This window comes from Typopeltis vanoorti, chromosome 18 (genome assembly GCF_054136105.1).
Source record: "Typopeltis vanoorti isolate ZY-2024b chromosome 18, IOZ_Tvanoo_1.0, whole genome shotgun sequence".
Lineage (NCBI taxonomy): Eukaryota > Metazoa > Arthropoda > Arachnida > Uropygi > Thelyphonidae > Typopeltis > Typopeltis vanoorti.
The window spans coordinates 6,377,373-6,390,476 of NC_143566.1; the positions used below are offsets into that span (position 1 = coordinate 6,377,373).

The 13,104-nt window shown below is 37.2% G+C and overlaps 1 protein-coding gene across 2 annotated transcripts in view; it reads left to right on the forward strand.

The window, feature by feature from the left end:
- The window catches only part of LOC150096472 (ephrin type-A receptor 4-A-like), a 709,579-nt gene that overhangs the window by 322,819 nt on the left and 373,656 nt on the right, over nucleotides 1-13,104 (forward strand). For both annotated transcript variants that reach the window (XM_090407961.1, XM_090407962.1), the window contains exon 7: nucleotides 8,091-8,172. In XM_090407961.1, coding sequence (XP_090264087.1) covers nucleotides 8,091-8,172 — 82 coding nt within the window. The remainder of the gene's footprint in view (nucleotides 1-8,090; nucleotides 8,173-13,104) is intronic.

Consider the following 13,104-nt stretch of genomic DNA (forward strand, 5'->3'; position numbering starts at 1 on the left):
TTATAAATATCAAGTGTAAATTTCATTAACAATACTTAAGTTTTGTTATATGATAACAAAAAAAAATTTTTAACATTTATTAATGCTTAAGTGGTGGCAAATCAAAGGAAACTTACATTTTTTTAAAGCCATCTACTGACTTACTGGATAATCCTTAGGGATTTTCCAGATTGTTGTAATCCTTAGGGAGTGCAATTACATTCAGATAACTTTTATATGTTATGTTTATTCGTAAGAGTGCTTTTATGCAGTAGAATATTGTAACATACATTTGCTGGACCAACGGCATCCATACTGTCACTCAAGGTTTGCTTTCAATTGCAGTAATGAATGCGTACATTAGTTTTTTTTTAACAGCCATTGCTAAGATATAGGACTGGCTAATAAGCAAGAGTGGAAAGGTGAGAAAAACCGCAGAGTTAAATTTTTTTATCTCAGAAAATTTTGATGCATATTTATATGCTCTCCAAGGAGGAAATGTGAAACTAATATTGATGAATAGTACAATGTGCCAAGCCTTTGTATATTAATGAGAATATTATGTGCTCAATTGGGAAACAAGCAATGTATGCTCTGTAAAGTGAGATGGAATATAAGTTCTTTTTCTTGGAAATGCCTTTGGAACTGTTCAATTAAATGTTCTTTTATTGTAAAAAGGATTATCTTTATGCCTGTTTGATGCCTCACCAAATAAAGGAAAGATGTTTTTCGCCTGGTAGAAGAAGATATATGCAAGCATAATAATTGAGTGAGATCTTTTAACTTTTATTGTATTCTAAGGAATTTGAGAGGTAAGACAGACTTATTGATTGAGTGAGTAGAAGCACAGTTAAAAGGACACTGATAGAATGAATGTTGCAAAGGAAGTTCCCATATAATCAAGTTCAACTATAGAATTTTTAGCCAAATGCTGTATTTATTTTTTATATAGTATTTCATGTTATCTCTCAGAACTGAATTTAACAGTGAATGTGAGAGGAAAAATTTTCTTTGAGCTCATATTGGGTAATTCTTAGAATGGCCATATAGTTATTTTGTGTATAATAAAAATTTACACGGAATATTAGAAACGTTAATATGAATGTCATATCGTCTTCAAGAGATAAGGAGAGTAACTTAATCTATAGAATTGTTTATTGTTCATATATAACTGTTTATACTAAATATTTTAATTTTTTTTGTACTTGAGCTGCATTCTTTGAAATACGCACATGCTGATTTTGAAGATCATGAATAGAAATCTGAAAAATTCTAATGTATATAAATATTTAACTAACTTTCTCTATATGACTGAGTTTTCAGAGGCATTTAGATAAACCATAAAAAATTCATCCATCTTGCTACAGAGATGCTAATATTAGCCCAAAAATTATAGAGATATTGAGGTGTCAATGAGTAGGGAAAAGAGAGGATTTTAGGACTCTCTGTCCTTGATTTGACCATATTTGGATTTATTTCACTCAGATTTGGTGTGTTCATATGTAGTGGCAATGAGGAAATGGTAGAGAATTAAGAATTAGGCAACCTAGATAGTTTTAGGTTTGTGGAATGTTTGCTCTGCTGATAGATTGTGAGTTTGATGACTATACAGTTCAACAGATAAGCTTAGAGAATATTCTAGGAGCTATATAAATTGTAAAAAGAGCTTTGACAGAATAGTTATATTTTGGAATGAGTTTTCTTAGTGCTGAATGAGCATAGTTAAGGAAATAGTTAATAGGTACTGTATGAGATTGTGTGCACTGATTTTTAGGCATTCATACAGTACCCAGTTGATAAATTACTGTCAATGTATGTGTCTATATTGCTTTTATTATACATAAAATTTTTTTGCAAATCAATCATAATTAGTTGCCACTTCAAGGTTAATTTGACTGTGAGAACTCTTCATATACTCATCCATTTTTTCTGAAACAAAACAATCTGAAATATTTCTCAAGATGCAGTGTACCCTTTGGAAGTGATCGCATTCACCATCACTGCCAAAGGGTAGATTGTACAAATTGGTATCACAAACCTATTTCAAAGTGAATATGCTATTCTTTATTTCAATATGGCTGAATATCATATAATTTGTCTATAATAGCGCTTCCCAAACTGTGGGCTGCAGCCCCCTTGGGGGCCCTAATTTTTGTTGGGGGGGGGCGTGAAATAATAATTATTATTATTATTTAGGCCTCCATGGAGTCAAAAGACTCATTGTGGGAGGTCCTTCCTAAGAAACACAAAGTCTATCATACCACTCCTTAAACTCATTGACTGTTCTCGCTCTCACCACTTCATAAGGTAATGCATTCCATGGTTCAACCACCCTCCATGTAAAGAAACCACTCCTCACCCTCTTGCTCACAGTTTCTTTTCGTGACTTCCAGGGATGGCCTCTTGACATCACTCCTTCCCGCTGGTCAACCAAGCAAAAGAACTCCCCGGTGTAAACCCTGTAACCACCTCTCAACAGTTTAAAAGTCTCTATCATATCACCCCTTCTTCTATCCACCAAACTCTGCAGTCCGCATTCCCTCAGCTGATCCTCATAACTATCATTGTACAGTTCTGAAACCATCTTTGTTATCCGCCTTTGTATCCTTTCCACAGTTAATTTATCCCTTTCAAATCCTGGGGACCAAATCTGAGAACAATAGTCCAAGTGTGGTCTGATCAGGGTCTTATACAATGGAATGATAACTGTTTTATCTCTGCAGGTCAGTGTCCTTCTCATTATTGCAGCAATCCTCTGTGTTACCTTCACCACCTTTGCAATATGTCCCCTAAATTTCAGGTTTCTATCAATCATCAACCCCAGATCTCTTGTTCTCCCCTACTTCCTACAGTATAACTCCTCCCATAGAGTATGCAGTGTCCCATCGATGTTTCCCAAACCTCAAGACCTTACATTTTACTGCATTAAACTGAAGCCCCCATTCATTTGCTCATCTATCTAGCTTATTCAATCCTCTTGCAGAGCTGCCGCATCTGCACTATTACTAATAATCCTTCCCAGCTTTACATCATCTGCAAACAACTGAATATCCTCTTGCAATCCACTGACAATATCATTGATATAAAGGTTAAACAATATAAGTTCCAGTACTGAGACCGGTGGGACCCCCACTTGTAACCCTCTGCTTCCTTGAAACTGCCCCACCATACACAACTCTCTGATACCTATCGGACAGCCAATCCTGAATCCAGTTGACCAATCTGACATATCATCATCATCATCATCATCATCAAATTCCTGCCATGTACCCTCAAGGGGTGTACAGGATATGATAGTACAACATGAAAAAAATTACATCATTACTAACTTCCTATCTGCAATTTTCCTCCAAATCAGTCTGTTACTTGTCAAGACTCCAACATTATCAGATCTTATATTTCTATCATCTAAGGCACTTTGTACTGTATCAATTCACCTACATCTTGGTCTTCCTCTGGGTCGTTTTGCTGCCAACCTGGCAGAGAACGCTTGTTTTGCTAATCTTTCTTTGCCCATTCTGTTTAAGTGACCATACCACCTGAGATTAGCTCTGTTAATGCATTCCTGGATGTTGACAATGTCAAGTTCTTTCCTAATATCCTCGTTTTTAATATGATATTGCCATTGATGCCATCTGTTCATGCCTATAATCTTTCTTAGGACTCTCATATCTGCGGTCTCTAGTATTTGGTCAAGTGTTTTACTTCTGACCCAGCTCTCAGATCCATAAGTTAAAACTTATGGATCTGAACGCAGTTTGAACACTGTCTTGTATACAGCTAATTTAGTGTTTTCTGACTAATTTCTCTCTTATTCCATATGAATTTATTCAATTGACTTCCTACCATACCAGCTTTGTTGATTCTGTTGTCTATTTCTATATTTAATTTACCATCTTCAGTAAAAATCGTGCCTAAGTAGCTGAAATGTTTCACTTGTTCCACAGGTTCTCCATTCACAACACAGTTGACATTTTCAATGATTCTGCCTATTTTCATTGTCTTTGTCTTTTTATTGCTGACCCTCATACCATATCTATTACAACAGCTATTCAATTTAGTCAGAGAATCTTGCAGACTTGTAGCGTATTTATTTAGAAGTATAACATCATCTGCATAAAGCAAAGAGCTGATATTAACATCTCCAATTTTGATATCATGTTTAATACCACTTTCCTTCATAATGTGATCCATATAGATAATGAATAACAGAGGGGATAATGTACATCCTTGTCTCACACCAGCTTTAACATTAAACCATCTTCCTGTACTTCCATCAATTCTTACTGCTGACTTACAACTCAAATAAAGACTAAGTATTGCTTGATATAATGCCCCATCGACACCATATAACTGTAGCGTATTGAATAGCTTCTCTCTTGGCATCTTATCATATACCTTTTCCAAATCGACAAAACTTAAATACAGATCTCTGTTATATTCCCATGCTTTCTCGACTGTTTGTCGTAAAGTGAAGGTCTGATCCTGACAGCCTCTATTTGGCCTGAATCCAGCTTGTTCTTCACCAAGCTTTTCTTCCACAATTCTTCTCAACCGTTTCTCAAGTATATTTGCATAGATCTTCCCAGGAATACTCAGTAGGGAAATACCTCTGTAATTCTCACATTCAGTTTTATTTCCCTTTTTATATATGGATACTATGAGAGCTCTACTCCAATCATCGGGAATTCGTCCCTCTGTCCAGGCTTTCTGAACTATGCAGTGCAGCCACTGTAAGACTTTTATACAACCATACTTCAGCAGTTCTGGTTGAATATCATCTACCCCTGCTGCCTTTCCACATTTCAAGCCTTTGATGGCTTTTTCTACTTCAAGTATGGATATGTATTCCTGATTGCATGTCTGGTCAGTGTTTTTTACCACTGTGCTGTCACCACTACTTGTTTCATTTAGCAGTTTTTCAAAGTAATTACTCCATACTTCAAGGATATCTTTTTCTCCCATTTTCATGTCACCTTTATCATCTAACTCCTTTTACAGCACTCTTTGCCCCATTCCTAAGCTTCTTCAACAATCTCCAGGATATTTTGCCACCTTCTTGATATTTATTTTCTATATTCTTGCCAAACTCCTCCCATGACTTTTGTTTAGCTAGTTTTCTTTTCCTTGAGTGTTTAGCATTCTTGCATTTGTCTCTGTATACTCTAAGAGCACAAGCTGACTTATTTGACAGGAACTTTTGATATGCTTTCTGCTTTTCCTTCACTGCCTTTTTAACTTCCTGTGTCCACCAGGGAGTTGTGATTTTTTTATCCTTGCAGATAACCTCACCACATGCCTCTCTGGCAGAATCAATCAATGTTTAATTCAGAGTTTGCCACTGAATCTCCAAGGTTTGATTCCTGTTCTCAAACTCTTTCATTTTTTCTTCAATAATCTTTGTGTATTTTAGTCTACAGTTCACCTCTGAGAGCTGCTCAACTTTTATTCACTTTAAAACTTTCTTACATGTTATTCTTTTCAATATGAAATTCAATTTTATCCTGCTCAAGACTAAATAGTGATCACTTCCAATTTCAAATCCTCTGTACACTCTGGTGTCCTGCACCAGGGAGAAAACATCACTATCAACAATAACATAGTCAATGAGACTTTTCTTATTCATTGCCTCTTCTCTCCATGTGAATTTGTGCACATTTTTATGTTTGAACATGGTGTTAGTAATAACCAGTCCATGTCCTGAGCAGAAATCCAACAGATATTTGCCATTATTATTAGCTTTGTTCTTTTCTCCAAATTTTCCCAAAATATTTTTGTATGTCTCACAATCATTTCCTACTCTGCTATTTAGATCCCCAACAAGGACCAACTTTTCCTTTTTCATTGTGTCAGTTGCTTTTTCTAAAGCCTCAAAAAATTCCTCCACTTCTACCTTAGTAAAGCCTTCTGTGGGACCATAGGCACAAATAAGTCTCATTGTCCAGTTTCCCATTCTCATATTTGCCCACATTACTCTTCTTGAGACTGGCTGCCATTCAAGAAGATTAGCCTCGTATTTTGTGTTGAATGCTATGGCTACTTCTTCTTTTCCTTGATTGTCATTGCCTGAATATAACATTTTGTATTTATTGCTCAGAAAGATCTCACCAGTTTTGGTCTTTTTTGTTTCAGTCACCCCTATTATGTCGATCTGGTACTTATCTAATTCCTCAGCTAGCTCCATTTCTTTGCCATTCAGGCTTCTTATGTTGATCTTTAACTGATCTTTAACTCTGGTGATGTTGAGTTGGGGTTTGTTTTCAGATTTGTTCCAGTAGCTGACTTTTCGCTGTTCGCCCTGGTTCCCTGGCGAAAACAACGGGGGCTTTGTTTAACCATGCGACGCCCCAGCCAGCATGAAATTTTGTCATGTTGTACCATCATTTTTTAATTTGGTTTAACCAGTAAAATACAATTTGGTTGGCTAAATCCCAAATTGCCAGCCCATCCTCGTTCGTTCAGTATCCAAATAGATACCCAACAGGGTGCACCACGAGAAGGTGAGGATTGGACATTAGGTCAGAAGCCCTGGTCGGTTCTCCGCATTCCTTTAAAGGCTATGTGGAGGTCTCCTCTCAGTTATACAGCTTTGACCCTTAAGCACCCCTGACAATCTGACATAATGAAAACAAATTTAAAATGTTTTAAGACTAAGTAGATTTTTTTGAATCTTAAAAGAAATGTATTTAATTTTTATTATTTATTATTTATTTTTTTTTGTTCTTTTTTTATATTTTAATGGAAAAAATCATATATTGGTGTTGGTTCACAAATTTTGCTTCCTGCGTATTTCAGCACTTAATGAATATTAGTAAATATATGCTTAATCATATAAGTTTCATTTCAAAGGTATTGATAAGTAACACAAAAAAAATTACAAATGCAAAATCTTGAATATTAATTGTATTGAATATAAATACAATAAATATTATAATATGTCTATATTACAATTTTTTTTTCAATGGGGAACTGTGAAATATTTAAATTTTTCCAAAGGGGGGCCCTTGGCATCCACTAGTTTGGGAAGCACTGGTCTATAATGTTCAGAAAAATTTTGAAATGTTGCTCACAAAAGTACATCAGTATGACAGAAAATAGACTTGCAAGATCATATAAGTTAGAATTTCCCAGCTTAACAAGAAAAAATAGACTTATTTCTTATGAGAAACTATTTTCATCATTGTTATTTCTTGAGCAGTGCATAATTAAGTTTGCATTACTGCTAGCTTGCCATAAACAAATATCTTAAAAATTAATCTATTATTTGTCTGATCTCCAGTACTGTCAAATCTTAACTTTCATTCTTCTAAGACACAGATAACTGCAATTAATCTCCATTTTTCCAGCTGTCCTAGCACATTACATACATGCATGGTTTTCTAACTTTTCCTCTCAGATTTTGTTCAAGTGATCATACAATCTTGTAATGGCTCATTTTCAGCCATTTCCAAATACTAATGATCACTAAAGTTCCTTTCTAATATCTTCATTTTTTAATATGATTCTTCTGTTGATGTCATTTTTACACTGTGCTTTCCTCAAAACTCTCATTCAATTTTCGATCAGCTTTTTTTTTTTTTTTTTTTTAATACCGTCTTTCACATTCATCAATTAAAAAATCAGTTTAAACACCATGGTGTACACTGGTAGTTTAGTATTTTAGATATTTTCTTTCTTATTTAATGTACATTTATTCACCTAGCTTCCCATTACATATAGCAACTTTGCTTATTCAATTATTTATTTTCATATTTAATTTACCATCTTTTCTTAAAACAGTGCCTAAAAAGCAGAAATGTTTTACATGTTCAATAGGAGTTGCATTGTGAATGCAATTGATTTTTTCTACATTGCTGCACATTTTTGTCCCTTCATTTATTTTTATGGCAGATATTCATAAATTTGTTAGAGTAGTTTAATTTAGTTAGATAATTCTGAAGACTAATATTGGATTTATTTAAGAATATAACATCTGCAATTGGAGAAAAAATTACCAGGAATTTGGAATATACTATTTTGTACAATTCATACACTTCTGGAACACAAATGCAACATACTCTCATAGGGAAAGTTAGAATAATATACTTAGCCAGTTTAAATGTTGGTTTCAGGTACGTGCTAAAACAGTAAATGGCTGGGGAGAATACACATATCCAGTATATTTACTAACAGGACATACCATTGGAAGTACAGGTAAGCAGTAGTATATGTTAATTTCTTTATTAAAACTTAGATCCAACTTAGGTTACAATCAAACTTAGATTAAAACAACAATAACTGCAAAAGATGATGAAAATTTTGGGAGCCCTGATCAGAAAGGACAGCAGAATTAGCCAATCATGCCAAGAAAAATCCTCGGGTTATATTGATAAATAGCAAGTAAAAGAAAAAATTATTATGGATGATGTTAATGGATAAAAATGATAAATTGGTAATGGTTGCAGAGGACAGATTCCAGAGAAGCTTGGGTGGAGTGTATAGTGAAGAAGGGACTGATAATGAGTGAGCAGGTGATAAACAAATTCAGTAAACTTTTTATTTTCCTGAGTAATAGGAGGTCAGTGCTAGATGGTACAGTTTTTCATTTTTTGAATTTGTCCACTATTTGTAATTTTACTACCATCTTGGCCAATGCATTCCAAGATTTTGCTACTCTTCGTGTAAAAAAAATGTACACCTTTCTGTCTTACTACTTCCTTTTGCAACTTTGAGGAATGGCGACTTACCCTTGTTCTCCCATATGAAAAATCTCCCAAGGTCAATCTGATAACCTTCCAACAGCTTAAATGTCTCAATCATATACCATCTGTTGTATTCTCTCCACTAAACTTTGTAGTTTGCATGATTTCAGTTGTTCCTCATAACCAACATTATACAGTGCTGATATAAAGGACGTCAGCGAATCTATTCGACTGCAAAAACAGAGGGTGAAAGAGATGATAATCGTGGCAGGAACGAATGATTTGAAAGAGGACAAAATGGAAATGATAGAGGATGTGAAGGAGTTGTTTGAGGTAACAAAAGAGAAGAGTGAGAGAGTTAGGATGGTGAATATCTTACCGCGATATGACAGCGAAGTGTTTAGAAGGAGGGCCATAATTGCCAATGACTTTATGTGTGGGTTATGCATGGAGAGTGGTGTGGAATTTGTGGATGTGTGGAATGAGTTCGATGGGCGAAAGGACTTATATAAGATGGATGGGTTGCATTTGAATGGAGTTGGTGTACGGAGACTTGAAAGAGTGTTGATGAATGAAGTGGAAGTGGATGTACAGACTCAGGGAAACTAGATTTATTAAGAGGGGGGGGAGTAGATATGCAGACTTTAGGGGGGCGGTTAAGTGTATGAATGAGTATATTTTGCCCGAGCGAGTACGACGGACAACAAATCAGAATGGGATAGTTAGTATAAGGCATCAAAGTAGGGATGGGACAAATGGGCTTCTGCGATTCATGTACACTAATGCCAGGAGTATTAGGAACAAGAAGGAAGAGTTTTTTGCCATGGTTGGCACTTCCAGGCCACAGGTTGTCGGTATTAGTGAAACATGGCTGACAGAAGATGATAAAGCTAGTGGGATTGAATGCAACGGGTATAGCGTGTTCAGGAGTGACAGGGTGAATAAAAAAGGAGGGAGGAGTGTTATTGATGATAGCTGATGAGCTTCAGCCAAGGAGTATAGAAGTTGAACTGCATGATGGGGAAAAAAGCACATTTGAGGCTGTTTGGTGTGAGATTGAATCTAGCAGAACAAAATATACAATTGGGTGCTGCTATAGACCGGGTGATGGAGTGGATGGTGGGGATAGTATGCATAAGCAAATAGAAGAAATGAGTGGAAGGAGGGTAATTATTATGGGTGATTTCAATTATGGTAACATTGACTGGAAAGAGGAGAGGGCACATGGGAGGAAGGAATTGGATTTCATGCGGTTATTAAGGGACAACTATCTATGGCAACATGTATTGGAAAATGCCAGGGGGCAGAGAGTGCTTGACCTAGTAATTGCAACTGAGAATGTGGCTGTAACGAACATGACCATGTTGCCACCAATTGGTGAGAGTGACCATAAGGTCATGACTTGGGAGGTGGCTAAAGGAGTCGAATTTACAATTAAGACAGGGTACACGTGGAATTACCGGGCTGGTAAGTATGACAAGCTTAGGTGTGTTCTTGGCTCAATGCCATGGCATGTAAAACTGCAAGGGCAGGATGTTGATAGTGCATGGGAGGTGGTTAAGAACTGTTTGCAGGAGGCAATGGTTGACTGTATACCAAGAGTCCGAATAATAAATCAAGTAGGGGTTAAATGGATGAATGACACTATTAAGCTTGTGCTGCAAAAAAAGAAACAATTGTGGAGGGAATTTAATGAGAAGGGTGACCATCAGGCGCAGGAACAGTATAAAGCTCAGGCCAGGATGGTAACAAGGGTGGTAAGAAAAGCAAAAGCAGATTACGAAAGGAAATTGGCCACGCAGGCTAAAGAGAATCCCAAACAGTTTTTCAATATGTTGCAAGTAAAAGGAAAAATGCTCATGGTAGAATGATCTTAAAAAATGCTGAGGGTAGGGAGGTAACCGAATCAGTCGATATTGTGGAATTACTGAGCGAGCACTTTGTAAGAGTATATCATCCAGGTGGTGACTTTGCAGGAATGGAAGAACCAACAGCTTATACTGGAATTGTGATGAATGAAGTAGAGGTAACTAGTCTATTACAGAACCTCAGTGTCAATACATCTGTGGGATTGGATGGTAAGCCAGCTCGTGTCGTAAGTGAAGCGGCCAAAGAATTGTCAGTGCCCTTGACCATTTTGTTTAATTTGAGCCTCAGGACTGGGTCAGTCCCAAGGGGGTGGAAAGAGGGGAAAATAGTTCCACTGCACAAAGGTGGTTCCAAGGCTGCTGTTGAAAATTACCGGCCAATCAGCATAACAGGAATCATTATCAAGGTCTTAGAGAAAATAGTCAAGAAGAAAATACAAGATTGGATAGAAGAAAATGGGATACTGTATCGGGGACAGCATGGTTTTGTGAAGGGTAGGTCATGCCTCAGTAACTTGCTCACGTATTATAACACAGTGACGGCTGAACTGGATAAGGGTAATGGGTTTACAGTGATTCTACTGGACCTTGCTAAGGCCTTTGACAGGATACCACATGGAATTCTAATCAGTAAATTGCAGCATATGGGAATGGACATAGGGTTGGTGAGATGGATAGGAGGGTGGTTGACGGAGTGATATCAGAGAGTGGTTTACTCAGGAGTAGAGTCCACAAGACAGCCTGTGACTAGTGGTGTGCCACAAGGATCTGTTCTTGGACCACTGCTGTTTAATTTGTTGATAAATGATATAGGAAAGGATCTGAGAGGAACAGTTCATTTGTTTGCGGATGATGCGAAGTTGGGTAGGGCAATAGTGAATGCAGATGACGTCAAAATTTTGCAGGATGATTTGGATAGATTGGAGGTCTGGGCTAAGTTGAATGGATGTCAATTTAATGTGGCAAAATGTAAGGTTATGCATTTTGGGGTGAAAAGATGGGAGGCAGTTTACTGCATTGGTGGAACCGTGCTCCAGGAAATTGATGAGGCACGAGATTTAGGAGTGTTGGTTGATAAGGAATTGAAATTTAGGGGACACATTGCAAAAGTGGCCAAATCAGCTCATCAAATCACTTGGTTGCTGAAGAATACGTTGACAAGCAGAGACAAGCAGATTATTGTTCCTCTGTATCGAACCTTGATAAGACCCCATCTAGACTACTGTGCTCAGATTTGGTCACCTAGGTTTCTTCTTGATGGGGAGGAGGTTGAGAGGATCCAGAGGCGAGTGACTAAGATGATAGCAGGTCTGTGGAATGAACCGTATGAGAACAGGTTGAGGATTTGTGGGTTGCAAAAATTGGTTGATAGGCGGAGGAGGGGAGATATGATTGAGACATTCAAATTACTGAAGGGTTTCTTATAAAATTAATTCAGAAGATATTTTTGAGAACAGGGCTGGTTGTGGGAGGACTAGGGGACATCCATGGAAACTGGGCAAAAGTGTGGTTAGTAAAGGTGTTAGAGCTGGGTTCTTTACTTTTAGAGTAGTGAATGAGTGGAATGCGCTCCCTGAGTCTGTGGTTGATGCTGTGACAGTGAATGAGTTTAAGGCGAGGTATGATAGATACTGTATGAATGTCAAATAGTTGTGATGAATATGATTTGGGGCCTCCCTCGATGAGTCTAATGACTCCCTGGAGTTGCCCGTAATAATAGTAATAGTAATAATATCATTTTTGTTATATCCTGCACATGCACTCTCCAAGGATAATTGATGAATTATCCTTGGAGCTGGGAGTTCTGGTGATCTCTTGTAATCCAGCTGCTTGGAGGCTTGAACTGGCAATGTTCCTGTATCAGTTGGATGTCTGCACTAATCACAGCATCGTTGACCAACGAAATGCTGGTCTGGTTGAATGAGTGGTTAGCATATCCTCTCTCTTGCAAAAGTGCTGCAGGTTTGAATTCCACCTTGAGCATGGATGTTTGTGATTGTCTGTGAAAATACTAGTGGTGGGGTGGACATTAGATGGCATTTGCATAGTTGCGGTTTGCTGTAGTAGATGGATTGAGTGGTGGAAACAGAGAGTTGTAGAGTGGAGCCCTCCCTGGATGAGTCTTTGTACTCCTTGGATGTGCCACATAATAATAATGAATTAGATAAGAGAAGCAGACAAGCAAGCCACCTGATGGTGGTTGCTTGAACCAAATGACTTGGTTGGACATAAAGAACAAGTAAGATAGCAGGATGTTGTTGAGGAGAGGGAAAGATAATGGTGTGGTTGGAAGGGTGGTCGGTGGGTTGCCTAGTTGATATGAGGGTATTTGTTTCAATAATGAATTAGCATGTATATAGCTTCCATTTGAGACAAACAATTAAAAGAATTATGAAAACTGAGGAAAACTTGTGTAAAAACCTTTATTAATGTAGAATTTTTTTTGACAGTATCATAGGCATTGTGAGTACAAGATCACAGAAACACAATTAACCTCCCAACCGGCCGGCGTGGATTAAATATTCAACTCTCCCTAGCTTTTTTCATGGATCAAAACTTCGTCGGCATTCTACCTT